Source organism: Perissodus microlepis, chromosome 20 (genome assembly GCF_051167445.1).
Source record: "Perissodus microlepis isolate ML-2025 ecotype Zambia chromosome 20, ASM5116744v1, whole genome shotgun sequence".
In the NCBI taxonomy this organism is placed as follows: domain Eukaryota; kingdom Metazoa; phylum Chordata; class Actinopteri; order Cichliformes; family Cichlidae; genus Perissodus; species Perissodus microlepis.
The window spans coordinates 15,895,149-15,914,963 of record NC_140480.1 but is presented as its reverse complement, the minus strand read 5'-3'; the positions used below and the strand labels follow the sequence as shown (position 1 = coordinate 15,914,963).

At 40.6% G+C, this 19,815-nt stretch overlaps 1 protein-coding gene across 2 annotated transcripts in view; it reads right to left on the bottom strand.

Moving 5' to 3' along the window:
- Positions 1-551: 551 nt before the first annotated feature.
- Positions 552-19,815, bottom strand: part of bcl2l1 (BCL2 like 1) — a 33,216-nt gene continuing 13,952 nt past the window's right edge. For both annotated transcript variants that reach the window (XM_084917850.1, XM_084917851.1), the window contains exon 3: positions 552-4,792. In XM_084917850.1, the coding sequence (XP_084773976.1) occupies positions 4,649-4,792 (144 nt within the window). In that variant the 3' untranslated portion in view covers positions 552-4,648. The remainder of the gene's footprint in view (positions 4,793-19,815) is intronic.

Below are 19,815 nucleotides of genomic sequence, written 5' to 3'. Positions count from 1 at the left end.
TTTTATATTTTTCCCTTTTAACATTTGTAGTTTGTGATTTTGTTGAACTATTTCGTAATGTATTTTATTGAGCTATACTCTATTACAGATTGTCTTTACCCCTCTAAGACCCAACCCATCAAAACATAGCAAGAAAATTCTAATTTTTTTTGGAACTGAAATGTTTATTAACCCTTGTAACAAAATCCTCTTTTTTTGCTATATCACGTTATGTATGATATAATTTTTGTATCGCATTTGATACATTGAGTGTTTTGTTTTTGTTGGCAACTTTTTGTTAACAACAGTGTTAATTTTAGACAAAAGGCACTGTTGATCTAAAAGCTTGACTGAAATCTCCATTGCCTCATTACATCATGGTTGACCTTTATTTTCGCAACTCCCATTTCCTCCCATCCACTAAGCAGTCTTTTGTGGCATAAAATTAACTTTCTTCTGGCTGATTTCAGCTTCTGGCAAATACCCTGAATATTTAACAGCATATGTTCACGGGCATCTCTGCTCCAACACTCCCCTCCACTATCCAAGACATCAGAAAAAGAGACTCGGCATATCTTCCAACAACGGGCTTTATTAGGTTCAGTGTCATTTCAAATTTTACATTGGCATTCTAAAGACATACAAAGTGACCATTGGACATGACAGCAAACTTTAATTTAGACCCAACAGGAACACACCGGATAACTTTTTTTTGAAAATGTTTTCTTGATTTGTTTGCATTTCTTTTCATCTACTAGCAGTCCAACAGTCCTAAAGAAAAGAAAAAAAACAAAAACACGACTGACAGTGCACATGGATGCAACGATGGAATTTAAGGCCATTTGAAGGAGCACAGTTATGCTTTTTTTTTTCCTTTTTCTATTTTTTGACACCAAATATAAATAAAGTTGAAAGCCATCAGGTCTGTTTTAAATATTTCACTAAGCTAATACTATTCTAATCAGCTTAAATAACTAGCATATATATGTGGGGGGGCCGTGCCAATGCTGTCACACTTCCTTCATTTGTGCCTCCCTTCTGCCAGAAAGAAATTCACACACATACTCCCGCACACGCACACACACGCACACATCTATAAATGGGTAAGAAAAGAGCTCGTTAGAGTCAGGGGCCCGGACAGCAGGGACAAGCCTGTGAGGAGCTTTTGATGGGGCTAAAAAAATAGATATATACTGTACTGGAATGTTTGAGAACATACCCTGGCTAACAAGACGGTGAGGAGAACACAAGCAAACCAAACGATACTGATTATTCAGGCTATGCATTTTGTGTGATTTTGGTGAAATATTCATAACCAGGTCAAAAATCAGGGCATTAACAGGAAAAATATGTGGACGGTAACATAAAGGAGCCAATATCTGACGTGAGTGATGAGTCCTTGTTTTGAACATGGAGGCAAAGCTGGTAGTTGGACACCATGATGGATGTCTCAACCACAAATCCTTTTTTTCTCTCTTGTTTGCATTACACTCTGTTCCTTTAATGTTTACTAGGTGTGGCTGAGTGTAGTGCCTCGATGAGAAAACAGGACTCGCCTGTAAAGCTCCATAGTGCTTTATTGTGCTGTAGGACATACTGTTCAGCAGAGAGAGGGAGAGACGCTGTTTGGAATTAGATCAAATTTGGAAGCAGTGGGAAGACTCTGGGAACGGGAATGAGTGTACTCCCTTCTCCACCACCACCACCCCAACCCCATCCTTCCCAGTAAATTAATCGAGCAGTTGTTAGTGCACAACACGCCAGGCGACAAACACTCTTCTGACTTCAGCTTCAAATTAAAGATGGATAGGTGTCTCCTTCCCTTCCTCCATCTCCCGTGGACCGGCTCTGATTGGCACGTGCGTGCATGTGTCTGCGAAGCAGCAGGTGGGCCAGCTGTGACTGACACACGTGACTAAGTGCAGTGACAGCTGGGGGACCGCGGGAGGAAGAGGTGGAGCTGGATGGCGAGGGGAAGAGGAGAAGAGACGGATGGCGGTTTGACAGCTCTGACGCGTCTGGGGAGGACGAAGGAGGTGGAAAAAGAGGGGTGGGAGGGGTTTGTGGATAACTGGAATTGAGCGAGATGAGATATGAATGTTTAGATTTTGAGTTTCATGCTCCTACAGCCGCTGACAGCTGCTGATTTGCTCAAGATGGTACACAGACACGAGGTGACATTTCTTTAGCTCGCAGACGACGCGAAGCAGAACCGCATCGTCTCCTGAAGGACAGCCGCTTCATCAGTTTGCTACATAAATCTGCTTGCTCTGGTGACGATAACACGAAGCATGAAGTGTGTCACTGATCAGTGTCAGATGTGACTAAAGGCTCAAAAATAAAAATTGATTAGGACACAGTGGGGAAAATAAACTATAGGGAGGAAAAAAACATAAACAGCTGTGTGTTTGAACAGTGCAGCTCATGATTAGGATTTTATTGCAAAATAATCTGTGAAAATGACTCAAACACTTTCATCTACACCCCCCCAAAAAGAAATCTTAAACGAATGGTCTATTTAAGCAGTTATGGCTGCATCTAGGGGCTGTTTTCATTGTCAGTTAATTAAAAGCAGCATTATAGAAGTTGGACCCAATGACTTTTAGATCAGTAACAATCATCAAACCAGTTGCACCTTAATTGATTCATAATTGCAGCTTTATAGTAATATAAAGTAGCTGTAAATCCTGTGAAGCATCTGCACCTGGAGTATGAACAGGCAATAGACGACTGCTATTAGAGCCACGCTGATAACTGCGTCAACAATTCTGGTACACCTCCAGTGTTGTGCAGGGGTCATAAAGTCAAATACAGAGCATTTGGTCATTTATATCAACACTTTTGTTATTTAAGCTCTTACCACATGATTATTTTTGAACTGCCGAATCCATCTTTGCTCTATGTGATGAAGGCCATGAAGTGTAGTTGAAACCTTGTAAGTGGATCTTGATCATGTATGAATGAGGCCAGTCGCACTCATTCATACATGATTTGTTCATGTGAGCTGTTACATTGTCAGTTACTGATTAACTGTTCATACACCTGTTACTGATGCCTCATAGGAATTACACTGCAGCAGTGTTAGAATATATGACGTTTTTTATACTGTTTATAGAGGAGGGGGTGTTCAAACAAAGTAGTACCAAACATATCACCCAATGACAATCTTGAAGTGGACCTATTAAGGGCATGACTCACAGTCCTTAGATCGTATACTGGGCTTTGATGCCATTTTAGCCCCCTTACACTTCCTTTCAGGGAAGTTTTATGATTGGCTGCCTCTTGTAAACACAAGGTTTAAACAGCGAATGTGAGTGGCTGTTGTGCTAATAGCAGCAACATTATATGGAGGAGGAGATATGGCACTCAAAGATTCCCAGATAAAAATCTGTGGGAGAATTCTGAGACGCTAATGTTGTTTCCCTGGCTCTCTCGCCAAAAAGCCAATCAGCAGCTGAAACTGGAGAATTATTAGCCAATCATGTGTTTACACGCGTCAGAGAGAAAGAGTTTTCGAAACACTTCACTATCATAGCAAAGATGTTGGTGTTTTGATTTTTCATGGTGGGAGGAGCACAGATGTTGATCACGTCAGCTGATGACCAAATGTTCTGAAACTCTGCACACTTAAATTTGAAGCCCCATTTAATATGAGCACCACCACAGGACATATGCATGATAGGTCCCCTTTAAGATTAAAGACACTTCTTTCAGTGTAGCCAAAGCATGCCTGGAAACAATGAAGCTCTAGCTATTGCATGAATTGCTACAGTAATGGCTGCATTCTTCAGCTACTGTATGGTGAACATCGAGCGTCTGAGCCACGGCACCCTGCTCCTATGAACTGTGATTGAACTGATTCTGACAATTTGCCACACGCGATGGTCGAACTGAGGCCAACTATGACCATAAAGCACAGACCAGTCGGGGTGGGATTTTAATAGTTGAGAAATAAAGAAAAAACAAAACAAACAAACACACAAAAACAAAAAATAAAAAACCACGCATCAACAAACTAGTGGACGCTAATCTGCATGAGTCAGTTTAATCTAGTGCTCATACACAAGCCAACCGGCATGAAAGATAGGGTAAGGGGGGAAAACCCCCCCAAAAAACCCAATGTGTGAAGTGATGGGTTATGTTGCTGTATGTGACGGTGATCAGGATGGCTTGCAGGAAACTACGAAAGACTTACAGTAAACTTTCCCCTGACTTTGCTCTCCATATGGCACATACAGAGCTTTACAGAGCTGTGATTGTGGCGTCTGTAGGAAAAACAAGCTTCAACAGCAACACATCTGGAGCCATTAGATAAGTCTGGGTTAAACTGTAAGACTAGAATCGGTTTCAGCTTGTTCTGTTGATGAAAATGGAGAAACAAATTTGTTAAAACTATTACATATAAACAAGGTGTAGGAACGAGTGAAGAATGGAATGAAAGGAACAACTGGTTTTGGAGAATGGAAAACAAAACGTCTTTCAATATCTGTCTTCTTTCTTCTTCTCAACATTTGAGGATTCTTAGTCCACTGTGGGAGCGGATGGGGGGGAGGGATGCAGGATGGTAGGGGTTAGGGGAGTAAACATCGTCAGCAGCTATGATCAGACGAACTGGACCTTCATCTAAATGTTGAGGGTTGTGAAGGAGACGACTGGAGAGCGAGAGGGCTCACAGGCGTTTTTGCGCGATAAGCGCACCCGCCACAACGCCTGTCACCACCGTCATCCCCACCAGCAGCCACTTCTTGAAACTCTCCTGAGACCTCCGGCTTTCAGCCGCCGCATCCTGCCCGAAGATTTCAGCAAAGCGCTCCTGGAAAGAGAGACAAAGACGGAGTGTAAAGGGTTAATGGCAGGGCATCTGATGCACTCTGTGACATGCATTCAAATGTGGAAAAACCGACAAGTATGCACACTTCCTAAAAATGCCCCATTTAAAAAAAAACAAAAAAACCCTACAGTATCAGGTGAATTCCCTTTGATAAAGGTCCCTCAGCCTCAAAAAAGCAAAAACCTGCAGAGACATCCAATGCTGGCTATGACTATCACCACCCACACGCTCATATGTGGAAATTTCCATACAGGTAGGTCAACAGAAAAAAAACCCTAAAAGACACCTGTAATGCCACATATAAAAAAAAATAAAATAAAAAAATAAAAAAAAAAAGGGAAATAAACCACCACCCCCCCTCCCCCCAAAGTCGTCCACTCTTTTCTGGCATCCCCTCAGAACCACTGTTGTTGTTACTGACATTCTTTCCCACCGTTGTCCTCAGACTGCCATGCCTACATTGCCGCCCACTGAAATCATTTCCTGGAATTGAGCTGCTCTGGAGCATACAATTTCTGGTTTCTTGCCACAGGGAGGCGCCAGTCAGGCTCTAATCCAAACCATAACAGCCATCCCTCTCAGCTGACTCACTGGTGATGATGCTACATGTTGTTCACAGTTCAGAAGCATCAGTGTTTCACCTCAATAAGCACGATATGAGAGGCCAAAGACCAAATTGCGAGCACTCAATGAGAAAAAGTGAAAATGACTCATTCAGATGTCTGATTCTTAGTCAGAGGTAAATACGAAAGGCAGCACACGGGGTCTCTATTCAGCGAGTGGTTGGTTGGGTGGGTGGCGTGTGGGGAGCTGTTACTGGAAACTCTGTATGTAGTCAGTGACACAGAAAGACTGTTAAGGTGAAATAAGAGAGTTTGTGTTGTCGCTGGAAACGGAGGGTGTTTTTGTACCATACTGAAGGAACAACTCTCTGAATTTCTGAACACGCCAGGCACACGGTGGCACGTAGAAAAGTAATTTACAAATCTCTAAAACAAACGGAATCCTCATAGGGAGTGACAAGATGAGTTTACACCTAAGAGGACCAGAATGCAGGATTTAAGAGGCTGTAAAATATATAGTTTCTCTCTTATTTATCAGTGCCTGACTTGATGTAACCCACCACTACTTCCAGGAGGTGGCAGTACTGCACCTATAAGGTATTTACATACCAGTACAAACAAATCCAAGAAGGATAAAAAGTGAAGCTTGCAGAGCCAGACTGCTCTAAAGCCAAACATTTTCCAGGCTGATTGATGAGATGCCCATCGTTGTCCGAGCTGTACCGGAAACCAGATTTGTTCCACACATACTTGGAAAGGACTTCTTCCTGTTACTTCCTTTCATAATAAAAGTCCTTGACTTATACATGGCCTAATTTACGTGCATAAAATGCACATATGCATGGAGAAATGCATCAAAGTAATTTAAAACCTACAAAAACAAAATTGTATCTTTGATTATATATGTATTTATTTAATATTCATTCATTCATTTATTTTTTATTTATTTTTTTATTTATTTATTTATTATCAGTATTGTACATGTCACCCTAAAAATATTTGGTGGAACTGATACAACAAAAAAAGTGCCAACACAAAAGTTCCCCTTTGTGACTTTAAGATAAAAAAAAACCTGCATCATTCACCAGATTTGATTCACTCTGTTTATAGAATAACTTTTAGCTGGACAGCATTTAATGATCATATCTGATTGCAGATAAATATAAAAGAAAAGCAGCAATCAAAGTAGTTAACAGTAAACTGGATATTCATAGAGTCAGGCTGCTTGTTGGACAATTGTTTCTTTGCTACTTAGTGACATTTTGTCTGTAATTTAGACTAAGACTAATGCTGTAAAAAGAACTGCTTAATGCTCAAGCCAATATTAAAACCACCTGCTTTACATTTACTACAGCTCTTGTTTGTGCCTTCTGTTTTTAAGAGGCAACATAGCCACACTGGGCGTGCTCAAAGCAAAGGTATTTTCATTTAATCTCTACTATAATGCATCTATGACAGGACCATTATATCAGTGCACTGATTACACTATATGAGATCACTACACAATGATTAACAGCGCGGTTATGTGTATAAAGCTGAGCATTGAGCCATTTATTATTCATCTTCAGTAAACCTTTCAGTAAAATGGCATGTCCTGGTGTAGCACTGCTAAACCACCACAAAAACCCCCAAATAGAAACAACAAATCTAAACATGAACAGAAGAAGGTTATATGTTGTGTTATATGGCAAAAGTTGTATTTTTATCTCAATTTGTGACGTTTGAATGTGAACGAACAGATCATTATTTGAAGAGGCGATTCACTGAACAGATAGTAGTGAAGACTATTCTCGGGCAGTGAGTTGATATCAGCTGGGATTTAGAGCTCTCTCTACCAAAGTTAATTCATTAAATCTGATATCAACTGGATCAATAAAGGTAATGAAGATGCATGTCTGAAAGCTCCTTAATCCTTTAAGGCTGATGCCCCGAAGCCCTTTCACTTTCTGGATCAGAGATCATATGGATCAGAGTGAAACCAGGAAGGGATGGGCTAATGTAGAGAGGGATGGAGAGCAGTGGAGGGGAAGGAAGAGATCCTGAGTCATTCATTGAGTTTCTATTCTGTTTGATCGCGAGCCCCGTGGACTGCTGCCTGATGTATGATGCATCACTGATGAACCATTACAAACAAACAAAAAAGGAACTCAGAGGTCCAAAAGTTTTAAGTAACATTAACAAGGAAATCACATTATTGAAATAGCCCAAATGTTTCTACGATGAAGTCATTCACTGGAGCGGGGACTTTGTCCTGTCTGCTACAAATGTAACAGAAGGTTTCCAGGAGGAAAAAAATTTCCAACAGTATGCAGTGTGACAATAGATAATATTTATATGTTTTACTATTGACATGTATTAAAGTGCTTTCTCCATTTTGGCTCCAAACCTTATGTAAACTTCATAATTGAGACACTTCATTTTAACTACTCTACCTTAACACATTCATTGAAAGGGACAGCATCACTTTCGATCAGCCAGTGATACAAATTCTATAAACAGTGGTCAACTGTGTTAAAGTGGCAGTTGACCATAGCAGAGTATCCTGAGGCTGGATGCTGAATGCTTTATTTGAGATGTTTGGTCTCAGAGCCAAGATCTTTGGAAAGCCTTGGTCCAGATATTGTTGGAGTACAAGTGGATGAAATCAAATCTGTCTAAAAATGTAAATGTTTGGCATCATCATCATTAGCAATCAAAGTGTATTCTCAAAAAAGATGGACAATATGTCCAATGGAAAGGAGATAAATAAACTAGTGGACCTGAAACTGATCCCTTAGGAAAAGTGTGCATACCTGGTAGATTTCTACAGGTTGTATATAACATCAAAAGCACATGTAAACAAGTGTGCTACAAATAACAATTTAAAAAGCGAGTCCAGTAAAAAAGATGTTTCTCAATATTTGCTAAAAAAAAAGAAAAAAAACCCTGCAGGGCACAGTTTTCACGATAAATGACTCATCATTGTATATCTGGGTGTGAAGTACTTAAAGTCTATTCATTAAACAGGCTTGAAGGAGAACCCAGAAAGCATGACAAAGACTCAAAGCACCTACTAACACATTGTTTGTTTTGCTCTTTTAGATAGGATTTGTTAACAATAACAAAATGTGAAGTAAAGCAGGCCAGATACCATAAAAAAAAAGCTTTTCAGAGAGCAAGTCGGACTAGATTAAACTCCTGAATTAGTCAGAGTACAATATGGTGGAGTATGACGCTGTGCAGGCTAACTGCTTAAACTGACCAGGTAAACAACAAAATTATTCCACAAATTTAAACATTCTAAACAAACTTTTTTTTTTGGTTACAAATCTGAACAGTACAGAAAGTAACCAGTGCTAACTCTATTTATTTACATGGGACCACTGTGGTTTGTGGTCTCTGAGAGTGCGATTCCCAGCTCACGTTAGCTATTTTCATTGATACTTTTGCTCTAAATAAACACACAGCATAGAACCACAGTTACAATGATCTATGATGTGTGGAATTTGAAAAATAAAAAGTGTAACTATTTGTAATAGAAGCAGGTTTAAAAGGCTCACTGGAATCCTACCTGCCTCATTCGTCATGTGTTACCAACTGAAACAGCTCTGCATACCAACAGTATCACCCTCTCTACCTTCTTTAGGGACGGAAAAACATGCCAAGAAGAATGAAATACTTGTTTCTGACCTCACCCAGGACTTCCTACAGGCTTAATATGACGCATTTTTAGAAAAGATTAAAAAAACAAAAACAAAACTGACCTTCTGTTAGCAAGAACGCAAACCACAGATAACAGCATGGACAGATACAAGGGGTTGGGCTAAAATGTGCACTGGAGCAAAGTTGATCTTCAGCACTCTGAGCTACTTTAAAAGTAAAGCAAAGTGGCCACGAGGGAGTGATATATGCTACTTGGGTCAATAATGACGTAGTGTAATTACAGTGGGATACATCATGTAATATGTGCAAGAGTTTTATTGGAGCCTTTTCATTCGTTCTTAAGAATGGGTCAGTCTGGCCATTTCACATCCCTTGCTGTCAAGCCTCTCAGAACAATGAGAAGAATGTGGGTGTAGAGAACAATGCTGCACCTTTTGATGACAGCTGACATCAAGACATGCCAGTCACGGTGCAGGGAGTGCCTGATGAAATAACCTGGACTGATTGTGTAGTTTCTCTCAGTATTACTCAGCATTAGTTACATTCAGCCTTACACTCAGCATTAGTACATTTACAGTTTTTTCTTCAGTTATGGTTGATTGTTCTACTGCAGCTGTTTCACTCCAGTCTGACATTGATGTTCAATATTAAAAAAAAACTGTTTCACTGATCAATAATGGGCAGAACAAGTTGCAGATGGGCTAAATTGGACTTTTCTTCATTGACAAAGGCTATGAAAACATCAAAGTGGAAGATGGTAAATGGATAGGTTCTTGTATAGTGCTTTTCTACTCTACTTTAGCACTTAAACATGTCTCATTGACACAATCATACAAACACTTTTTTCTACATGCAAGTAATTTTTTATACAGCCAGCCAGGGATCAAACCAACAACCTTTCAGTACCAGACGACACCCTGGATCTCCTGAGCCACAGCCACCCCATGACAGACAACCGCATGGCCAACTCCAATCATATGTGCCACGCCTCAGTCTTTGGACCACTTTTTAATAATACATCTCATATCACTTGGAAATATTCGTTCCAATCATGAAGTACATTTTCTTTTCTATGCTGATGAAACCCATCTTCACATCTCTAGAAATTTAAACTCCTCCCTTTGTCTCTTTGTCTTCACTAACATAAGTTGCCAATATCTGGATGTCATACAAAACTCTTGGTTTAAAGACTACACAATGCAATGGCATGAATTTAAAAATCCAAAATGCATGGGTACTGTTGCTGCAAACATACAGCAACAGTACTAAAAGCAACTGGCTATTTTTAAAATAAAATAGCACAATTGTTGGGGACTATTTTCAGTTGAGAAGTTATGTGCTGCACATGTGAAACTCACCCAAAATAAAACACAATGTGTGTGTTCATAGTAATGAAGGAACATGTCAGCCAGTACAACCGTGTGTCATTGACTGATATGATTTTTATAGTTTTTGGACAACAATGGGCCCCTGTGGGACAGAGGAGCAAGATCATTTCATTGCCAGTTGTTTGCTTTTTATGGAAGTTGCTGACAATAAAAGAAATGTAGATCATAACCAGACGTAGCACAATAGCGGAGGAAAACAAGCGCGGGGGTGGCTCTAATTGAATCTACCATGTTCAGCATGCAGGGAGATGTGCTTACAGGCTTGGGAAAAGAGTCAGATCAAGTGGTACAGATGATCTTTAGCTGTAATTTGCATTTCCAGAAAAAAACCTTTACGTGTTCTCTAAGTGATGGTGACAGGTTGGTCATCAGTGATTCAGAAGCGATAAACAAGGACACGGACAGACACGCAAAAACTGAAAAAGACACAAACACCGAACCTTCTTATTTTTCTACTGTAGCAGTGTAAATTCAGAATTTGTGATCCTTGCTGTACCTGTAAAAACACTTAAAAGTGGGTCCAAACATGCCTTTTTTATACATTGACACTGACACAAAAAACAAGCTACTAGTGCTCTGACACTGGACCACTGGGTACGGGCCAACCACTGTAGACAGTGACTGTGATGCTATAAATCACAAGCAACAACACAGCCTTACTACAGGTGGCAGTGGTATCAGAGGGACCTGGATGCTGCGGTCACACAATTCAAATATAAATCACCTGCAGCTGTAGCTGCTGCTCTACACCTTTGTATTCAAACACATAATTCAAAGCATGACTTTTCCGTTAGCTCCATCTACGAGCAGATCCTCGTTTTACTTTTAAAACGCCATCAACTGAATGCCTGAGGGGGTCCAGATTTATTTCTATACCAGAATTATCATGCAATTTACTGTGCACATGTCAAGACAGGACTGCTGGCTTGATACGCTCAATCTCCTAAAGTCCCACCTGGCAGGTAAACCCTGTCTTTATCTGCTCTCCCCTGTTTCCTTTTCACACGGTCACGCCTTTATTTCTTTATCTCTGTGTGGCTCCCGGAGGAAATCAGGTGCTAGGCAGCGGCCTGCAGAGTACTTTCAGGCCTCGTCTGTGTTCCCCCCCCTTTCTTTTTCCTGTGCCTTTAACTTTGCCTTTCTTCGTTAGCTGGGAAGAAAGGATGGGGGGGGGGGATTAGCTCATGAAAGCAAAAAAATTGGTTGGATATAAGAGAGAGAAAAGGAGGGCAAAGTGAAGAATCACAGGGAGAGAGAGATTCTGCAGTTGGTTACCAAGGCTACTGGGAAGCAGCTGATTAGTGTGTGTGATATGTGAGTGTGTCTGGACCTGCAGGTCCACTTCTGTGGTTGATAAATGGTCCAATACTACATGTGGAGAAAGGAGCATTTTACCGATCATTAGCAGTAGCTTCCCATTCATCAGCTCTGACTTGTCGGTTGCTCTGATGTTGCACCATAACAAGTTGCAACGCTCAAATCCCCTGATGGTGAAACCCCCTGACCATGACACACATGCATAAACATACACACACCAGATGCACATTAACACCTCACACTCACTTCCTTTTTATATAAAATAGGGTGGAAGACAGATGGAAATACAATAACTTGGGGGGGGGGGACTGGAAAAAAAAAATCCAGTTTTAATATCAGCAGACCTGTGTTTAATCATTCTGTCACACTGAATGCCGATAGCATCACTGTGTGATACATTCATATCCATATCCAAGTCATATTATCAGAAAGTGTTAAAACCTCAACTATTTACAGTAATAGATGGTATTTATAAATGCTTAAACTACAGGAAAAGATATCTTAATGATGTCATAAGAAGCAGATTCTCTTACATGTTAACTCAAGCACAGGGAAGAACTGCAGCCCCACCGACTTGTTGACTTCTGTTTGCAAGGGGTGACCAATCATAAGAAAGCTGCCTGAAAGCAGTGGTTCTCAAACTTTTTCTGATATTTCCCAATACAAAGTGCAGTCCAGTCACTAAAATAAAATCTTGTGCTATTCAAAATATAATAAGAGATCCTAATTTAAAGGTACAGTAAGTATTTTTACATTATTTAATAGCAAAAAAGATTATGTATTAATAACTATATACATTGATTGGTATGTAATTATGTCTTTTAACAAACTAATTCGCATGAATTTAGGATTAATGCATTCAAAATACACAGAGTGGGCGCTGGTTTGTGGAAGCCCCCATGTTGCCCCAGCATCTTGATACAGTGGCCAAGATGGACATTTCTGTTTTGCCCATCAGCATTTTATATTTGTGGCTAGAAACCGACCACGTGCATAGTATGTCTTATAAGTTACTTTTAACCTAAAGATCATAAAATAGCTCTTTCAAGCCATATATGATCATCTAACATTATCACATGTATATTTTTATCATCTCATTCTCATTTTACCTCCTCTCCTCCACCACTCTCTCTCCTCAGTGTCGCTATCATCAAATAGAAGTGAGCTTCACAGACTCATTGACTCATATTGGACTCCTATCGCAACGTTTTACAGCCTCCTTCAGACTAAATAGATGTGGACACATATTGACAGCTGGGGTAAAGAATGGACTGACAGCCTACACTCACTACAGATCAATGGCACCCAAAGTTGTTTGTCTTACAGTGGCCATGGTAGCTAGGATTACGCACTTGAATCAGGAGGAGTAAGAAAACAGAATTCGGTTAACTGCAATCTGCTTTTAAAGAATAGGGTTGTTAATGAATAGCGATACAGCCAAAAAGATTAATTATTTCTGAGTGCGGTTACTTTATCAGGTTCAGGAAGTAAAAGAAGATGAATCCCAGTAGAAAGTGTTGGGATATATGGAGCTTTAATGGTTTGGAAGTGGAAATGCAGAGAACCCATTGTGTAATGTTGCTATGTCATGGAAATTACTGCTGTGATGCTATTCTGAACCTTCTTTGACACTTTATAAATCACTATCCTAATTACTATATACTACTATTGGTTTTATAAATATAACCCTGTAACTCCATGTGTTCAAGTCTCAATACAACAAGCAGGTCATCTGTGAGTGTGGATTAAACCTCTGATCTAGACAGCTCACTCATCTGGCAAGGTGCACTTTCTAGTAACCTACAGAGCACATGATATCCACGCCACACTGACCACAACTGGTTGACGCACACACAGAAGGCCACTGTGACGAAAGTGTGCTGACGCTAGAAAAGACTGAAGATGCAATTCACATGCATAGAGGAATCCGCGGAGTGCACTTTGCCAAACTGGAAAATTCTGTATTATGACAGAAAGCTGACAAAGACACAAACACAAATACGTGCTGTTGCAGTGTTTGTGAAAGCAATGAGTGGACAAAAACAGTTCAGATTAGCCAGCTTTGCAGCACCCAGAGAGAGGGAACAAACAAGCACATAAGCCAAAGTGGAAAGTTACAGGATCTGTAGAAGGTCATACTCTGTGGGGAACCGGGCATCATAGCAAAAGAGACAATGAAAAATCTGTCGCAGCAACATTTTTGAGACTGAACATGTGGGTAGATTTTTTTTTTTTTTTTTTTTTTGGTTTTGTTTGTTAAAAATCCTGATGTAAAATATTTGGGATTCAAGTCTCATCTTCAAAACAAAACCCTGAGAAACATATCTGATATACATACACACATAACTATGCACTGCTCTGAGCATGTTTAGAATTCTTCAAGCATGAGTTATGAAAGGGTTGTCAGTGTGAGAATAAAAGTGAGGATTGCTTCCTGGTAGGGTTGTTCGATATAACGATATATATCGGATGACGATATAAAAACGTCTATGTTTCATTTTATGCTATCGTTTGTTTCGTGGTGTCGCAAAATAAACTGTTTACGGCAATATTTTTTGATGGTCACTGTAGTGGCTATATTAATTTCTTAAAGTTCTCTCTTTCTCTTATATAACCACACTACAGACGGACAAGCGCCTGTTTTTATGCATTGTGGTTAGCAACAACGACGGTAACAGCATCGCGTGTCCGCTTGTTTATGTTCCACATAAACCTTTCACAATAAAGCTCAAGATCCTGTTGAGACTTTTCAAAATAAACTGAATCACGTGAAAGAGCAGATTATTTACGGATGAGAATTAAAAAAGAGCCGCCAGGTGCTAAAAAATAAACCTTAGACTCAAACGTTAGAACAGGCTTTTCCCCGCAGCACGCCGTGTAATAAATACTCACAAAGAAAACGGCGCCCTTTACAACTTATGTCTAAAAATGTATAGTTTTATGCATCGGTTAAAACACTGGACTCCAGCTACATGACGCGCAGCTGGAAACACTTCTCGCAAGACGAGCTGCCCGAGAGTCACAGAATTTACAAAAAATGTTACATTTTTGTGATTTATATCGTTATTGGGACGATAGAATTCTTATATCGGGATATGAGATTTTGGTCATATCGCACTTCTACTTCCTGGGCACATCAACAAAAGTCTTTACATGAATAGGCAGATTGAAAGTTAAGGAAACAGAGACCAGTTCTTTTTTTAAAGGCTGCATTAAATCAAACGCTGACACATCTTTAAGAGGCGTGTTTCCACGTGAAACATTAATGAGTGAATCACGTGATTCATAAAACAGAAAAGCTGAGAAATGTAAAAGTGACAAGTGAGTGGTGACTGAATACGCTGAAAAGGGAAAAACAAAAGCCGGATTACTGTTTAGAGTTTACAAGAGCAACAGCCTGGTGATCTCTCTGAGTCACAGACAGGCAGAGCTGCCTCTTAATGCTCTTTAAGAAGTCATCTGGTCTTGGCTGTAGCTGAGCAACACATCCTGTAAGTTGCAAAAGTTGGAATGTGGACACGCGAATGTGTGGCCTTGAGCGCGCACACACACACACACACAAATTTCTCTGGGCTCAGAGTACAGCAACACATTGTTTCATGTGTTTTTGTTTATTGAGTAAAGTCACTGTTGGACGGATCTGACTAATGAAATGCTGTTTACAGGGCAACTAAAATGTGACATGCTGTTCGTACTGATGAAACAGAATGATGTCATTAACATTGTTTACATCAGATTGACGTACAGGAAGTGAATGTGGACCTCTGCCTTAGTGACAAACCATCCCAGAGTGGATCAGAGAATCACTGTGACTGGGCAAGATCAAAAAGAGCACTAAATTAACTAAGAGCCAGATAAACCTCCTGAGCTCCACAATGTGAAAACTGAAAATGTTATGCTGATAATTCCAATCTTAAATTAGAAACATTCTACAGAATATATTGATGTGGAAGAGTATTTAAAACCCTTGATATGCATATATCCAACAAATATCCAGATTGAGTTAATTTGGAGTCCACTTGTGGTAAATGCTTTTTAGAAAAAAAAAAAACATCTATCCCCATTTCTCTGTAGGCCCCTCCATCTAAATGTACTTGAATTCAATGTACTTCTAAGCTGTGAATGTTTGCCAGAGCACAGTCCATTATTCTGGCAACTAAAACCTTTGAAACATCCGTTTCATCACAGGGCAAAGGCTCAGAGAGCAGCTAGGAAGGGGCCTTTGCCAGGACATTCTCCTAGAAAAACCTATGTGCAAAAAGATTTTAAACAGTCCTCTGCAGAGATGGAAGAACATGACACAAGCAGTGCCCATTCCCAATATTCTTGATTAAAAGGTGTAGAGTAAGAGAAATCTACACCAACTGCTGATCATCTACGTAGCACATGCGAAAAACGCATGCTTAAGCATACAGGTAAGATAACACTGGAGTGACTTTGCTCTGAATGGCTCTATTAAGGAAAGCCTAAAAAACATTTTGGAACTGAGCTAACTTAAGATGGAACGTTTTTGTGTTCGAATTATTAAGTCAAAAAGTGCTGGACTACAGTGTGACACGCTGGCTCTTTTAACCACTGAAAAGATGAACAATACAAATTCTCAGAAATGAAGTGTTCGAAGCTGCTCACCACAGTTTGTGCAGCAGTGACCAGACCAAAGGTTAAAGATATAGTATCAGGATCGACCTCTGCCAGGTCCTCATTTCAAATGATGTTTAAAAAAGGGATGCACCAATCCAGTAAATGGATTTAGCTAACTATACTACAGGGACAACTAGCTTAACAATTCAGTTCTCAGCTCTGTGCTGTGCTCGCTTTGCCGGGTGTCGCACTAGTCCACGGACTGTTACAACCACAGCTTACATGCAAAAGGCTAACAGGAAAGGGTCAGCAGTTTGGAGGGATTCCACAGTTGTGATGCTAACAGCTTTTCTTTGTATGTTTGCAAAAGTTAAGCATAATGATGCCAAGTGTTACATGACTGAAAAGCTCCACTGCAGAAAGAGAGAATGGATTTGGCCCATATTGGCCTCTTTTCATTTGCTCCCTGTTAAACTCAGAATGAAACTTAAAATCCTGCTAACCAGGCCCCATCTTATCCTAAAGACCTTGTAGTACTGTATCACCCCAATAGAGCCCTTGGCTCTCAGAATGGTATCTTACTTGCTGTTCCTAGAGTTTCTAAAAGTAGAATGGGAGGCAGAGTCTTCAGCTTTCAGGACACTCTTCTGTGGAACCGCCTCCCAGTTTGGATTCAGTAGAAAGACAATCTCTCTACTTTTAAGATTAGGTTTCAAACTTTCCTTTTTGATAAAGCATCTACTCAGAACTGGATCAGGTGACCTGAACCTCCTCTTAGTTATGCTTCCTCACTCACCTCTGTTCACTCTCTGTGTGTATACACTCTAAACAATAAATCAGTAGTTATTGATCATCTCTAGCTCTCTTCCACAGTGTGTCTTTTGTCCCATCTCCCTCCCCTCACCCCGTAATTAGTCATGGCAGATGGCTGCCCTTCCCTGAGCCTGGTTCTGCTGGAGGTTTCTTCCTGTTAAAAGGGAGGTTTTCCTTCCCACTGTCGCCAAGTGCCTGCTCATAGGGGGTCATCTGATTATTGGGTTTTTTCTCCCTATTATTGTAGGGTCTTTGCCTTACAATAAAAAGTACATTGAGGCAAATATTGTTGTGATTTGGAGTCATATGAACAAAACTGAACAGATTTGACTTTTTATTCCTCTGAGTTACAAATACAGAATAACCCTTGTTATTGGATCAGTACTCTGTATTGGCAAATCTCTGACGTTCAAGGCGTGTGCACTTTGTGTGCTGACATTTTGACCATAACACAGTGTTTTGCAAATGATTTCACCAGTGAAGGACTGAAAGCACCGATTTTCACAGCCTGTTGGCTACAATTTTGTACTGCGAAAGGAAGCGTAGTGCTCAAACAGAAAATCTCCCTCTTTCTCGTAGGCTGGTGCCTTTATGACCCCTCTCTATCAGCACAGTGGCCCATTGAAAAGAGTGAGGGTGCTGTCCTTTTTCACACAGTGCTTACGTCACTTTCAACAAATCTACAATTTGATTCATTATCAGTATTATCAAAATAAAAAATTATCTCACAGTTAAAACTCAGCATAACATCCCAACTTTGGTCCTAATCTGTCGTCATCATCATCATATGATTAGACTGTTCATTTATTATTGCGAATACTACTTTTATCCCGTCAGTTTGAACCTTTATACTCAGCAATGAGAGTCCCGTTAAGGGAAAAAAGTCAACAATGTGACTGCTTGTTCCTATCTCCTTATCAATGTCTTCATCATTTCACAATGAGTTCCTGCTCCTCCTCAAGGCCTTCCGTTCCCGTTTTCATCCTTATCACAGTTGCTAAGGCATTTCAAGGAATAAGAAAGTCAGGTCAGCTGCCAAAAATTCCACATGACCAGGAAGCTTTATTGTAGAGCCAAACGCATTTAGATCTTAGGAATTTAGTTCACGCCTGGTGCCAGAAGCTCACAGTTTCCACAAGCAAGGAAGCTGGATAATACTAAAAAGTACAGGCATAATTCAAGGAAATAGGGAATCAATTTAAATCCAAAAAGACAGACCTCTCGAGCTAACAGTCAAGACCGTGAAAATGGACCCACTGTGAGAGGAAAATATGAAAAATATATGCTGCACTTGCTGATTCCTGAGGAATGGCGCATCCATTCGAATCGTGATGTTTCATATGGCTGGAGCTGTTCTTGATTTCTTAAGCAGCTCTGGATGTGGTTTCCCCTCTACTCTGTTTTCTGAGGCAATGAAACATTTTTAACAATGGCCTGACAGGAACTGACTGTCGAGGCTCTGAAGCAAGTCAGGTTTAACAGAGAAACTCTTTCTTCACTGCCTTACGGAAAACTGATGCTCAGCTTACACAAAGCAGTCCCAGAGTGAGAGTAACCTGCACGGATGTTTAGCTTCCTGAAGTGATTCAGCCACTGAACTTCAAGTTCTTGGCTGCAATGTGACATCAGTGGCAGTGTTTAAATTGGGGAGGGGTTGATGTACTGGATTATTTCCAAGCAAAAAAGGAAGCAAGCAAGAAAAATGAGGAAATTAAATCATTAAAGCACCCTTTAGCCGTGACACTCGCTGGTGTTGTGCCAGCTCCAGTGTGCTTGTATGTACTTTTCCTTCTCCTTTTGGTCCTTGGAGCTGACACTGTGTGTGCGTGTCTGTAAATGTGTGCGCACGTGTTGAGCCGGCGGTGAGACCATGAATTAAAGAAGAGATTAATGAGTCAGGACATGCAGGCTCAGACTCCAATCTGTTCCCTGCCCCACTCTGGGGGCCGTCTCTCTCCACAAAACCTCATTCTGTCAGCAGACGCATACACATACTGTACGTATACACCGCTGAGACCCAACAGGAAGGCCAAGGACTCGAGAACGTTTGTGTGTACGTCTGACAGAGAGAACGCAAGGTTGGCAGAGTGTTAAGGCAGAGATGGAGGATGTAAGGGAAGCAAAGACGGCGTGGCAGGATGTCTTCGCTGATATAACCCACTGCCCTGTAGGCCGTCACCCCACCCAGACAACACACCGTAACCCTGAGACCTGCCATCTGTACGGAAGAGCTGGAAGAGACAGAAATCGAGGGAGGTAACAGACTGAGACGGAACAAAAAGACAAAAAAGGGAGTCAGGGGGTGGGAGAGAACTAAATAAGAGAAAAGGAAAGTAGAACACACGAACAAGGGTGAAGCAGGCTGCAGGGGGAAAAAAGGCTGATGAAAATGACTGGAAACAGAAAAATGGGAAACCCATGATGAGAAAAGAATGTGGAGAGAGGAGAAAGTGGCGGCAGAGGCAGCTTTCCTTTAAACCACACTTCCTATCACTTACTGTTCACTTTCAGAAAGTTTGCCTACATGAAAGAAACCTGGAGATGAATATCTCCAAGCCTCCAAGTTTTTGTTCCCTCTTATTTTTTTCCTCCTTTTTCTTTAATATTTCGGAGCTGATGCAGATACGGTTTCGTCTCTATTGCTTTAAGCCCCTGAGGCCATTCAAACAAACCTGTGATGAATACAATGACGATGGCCTTG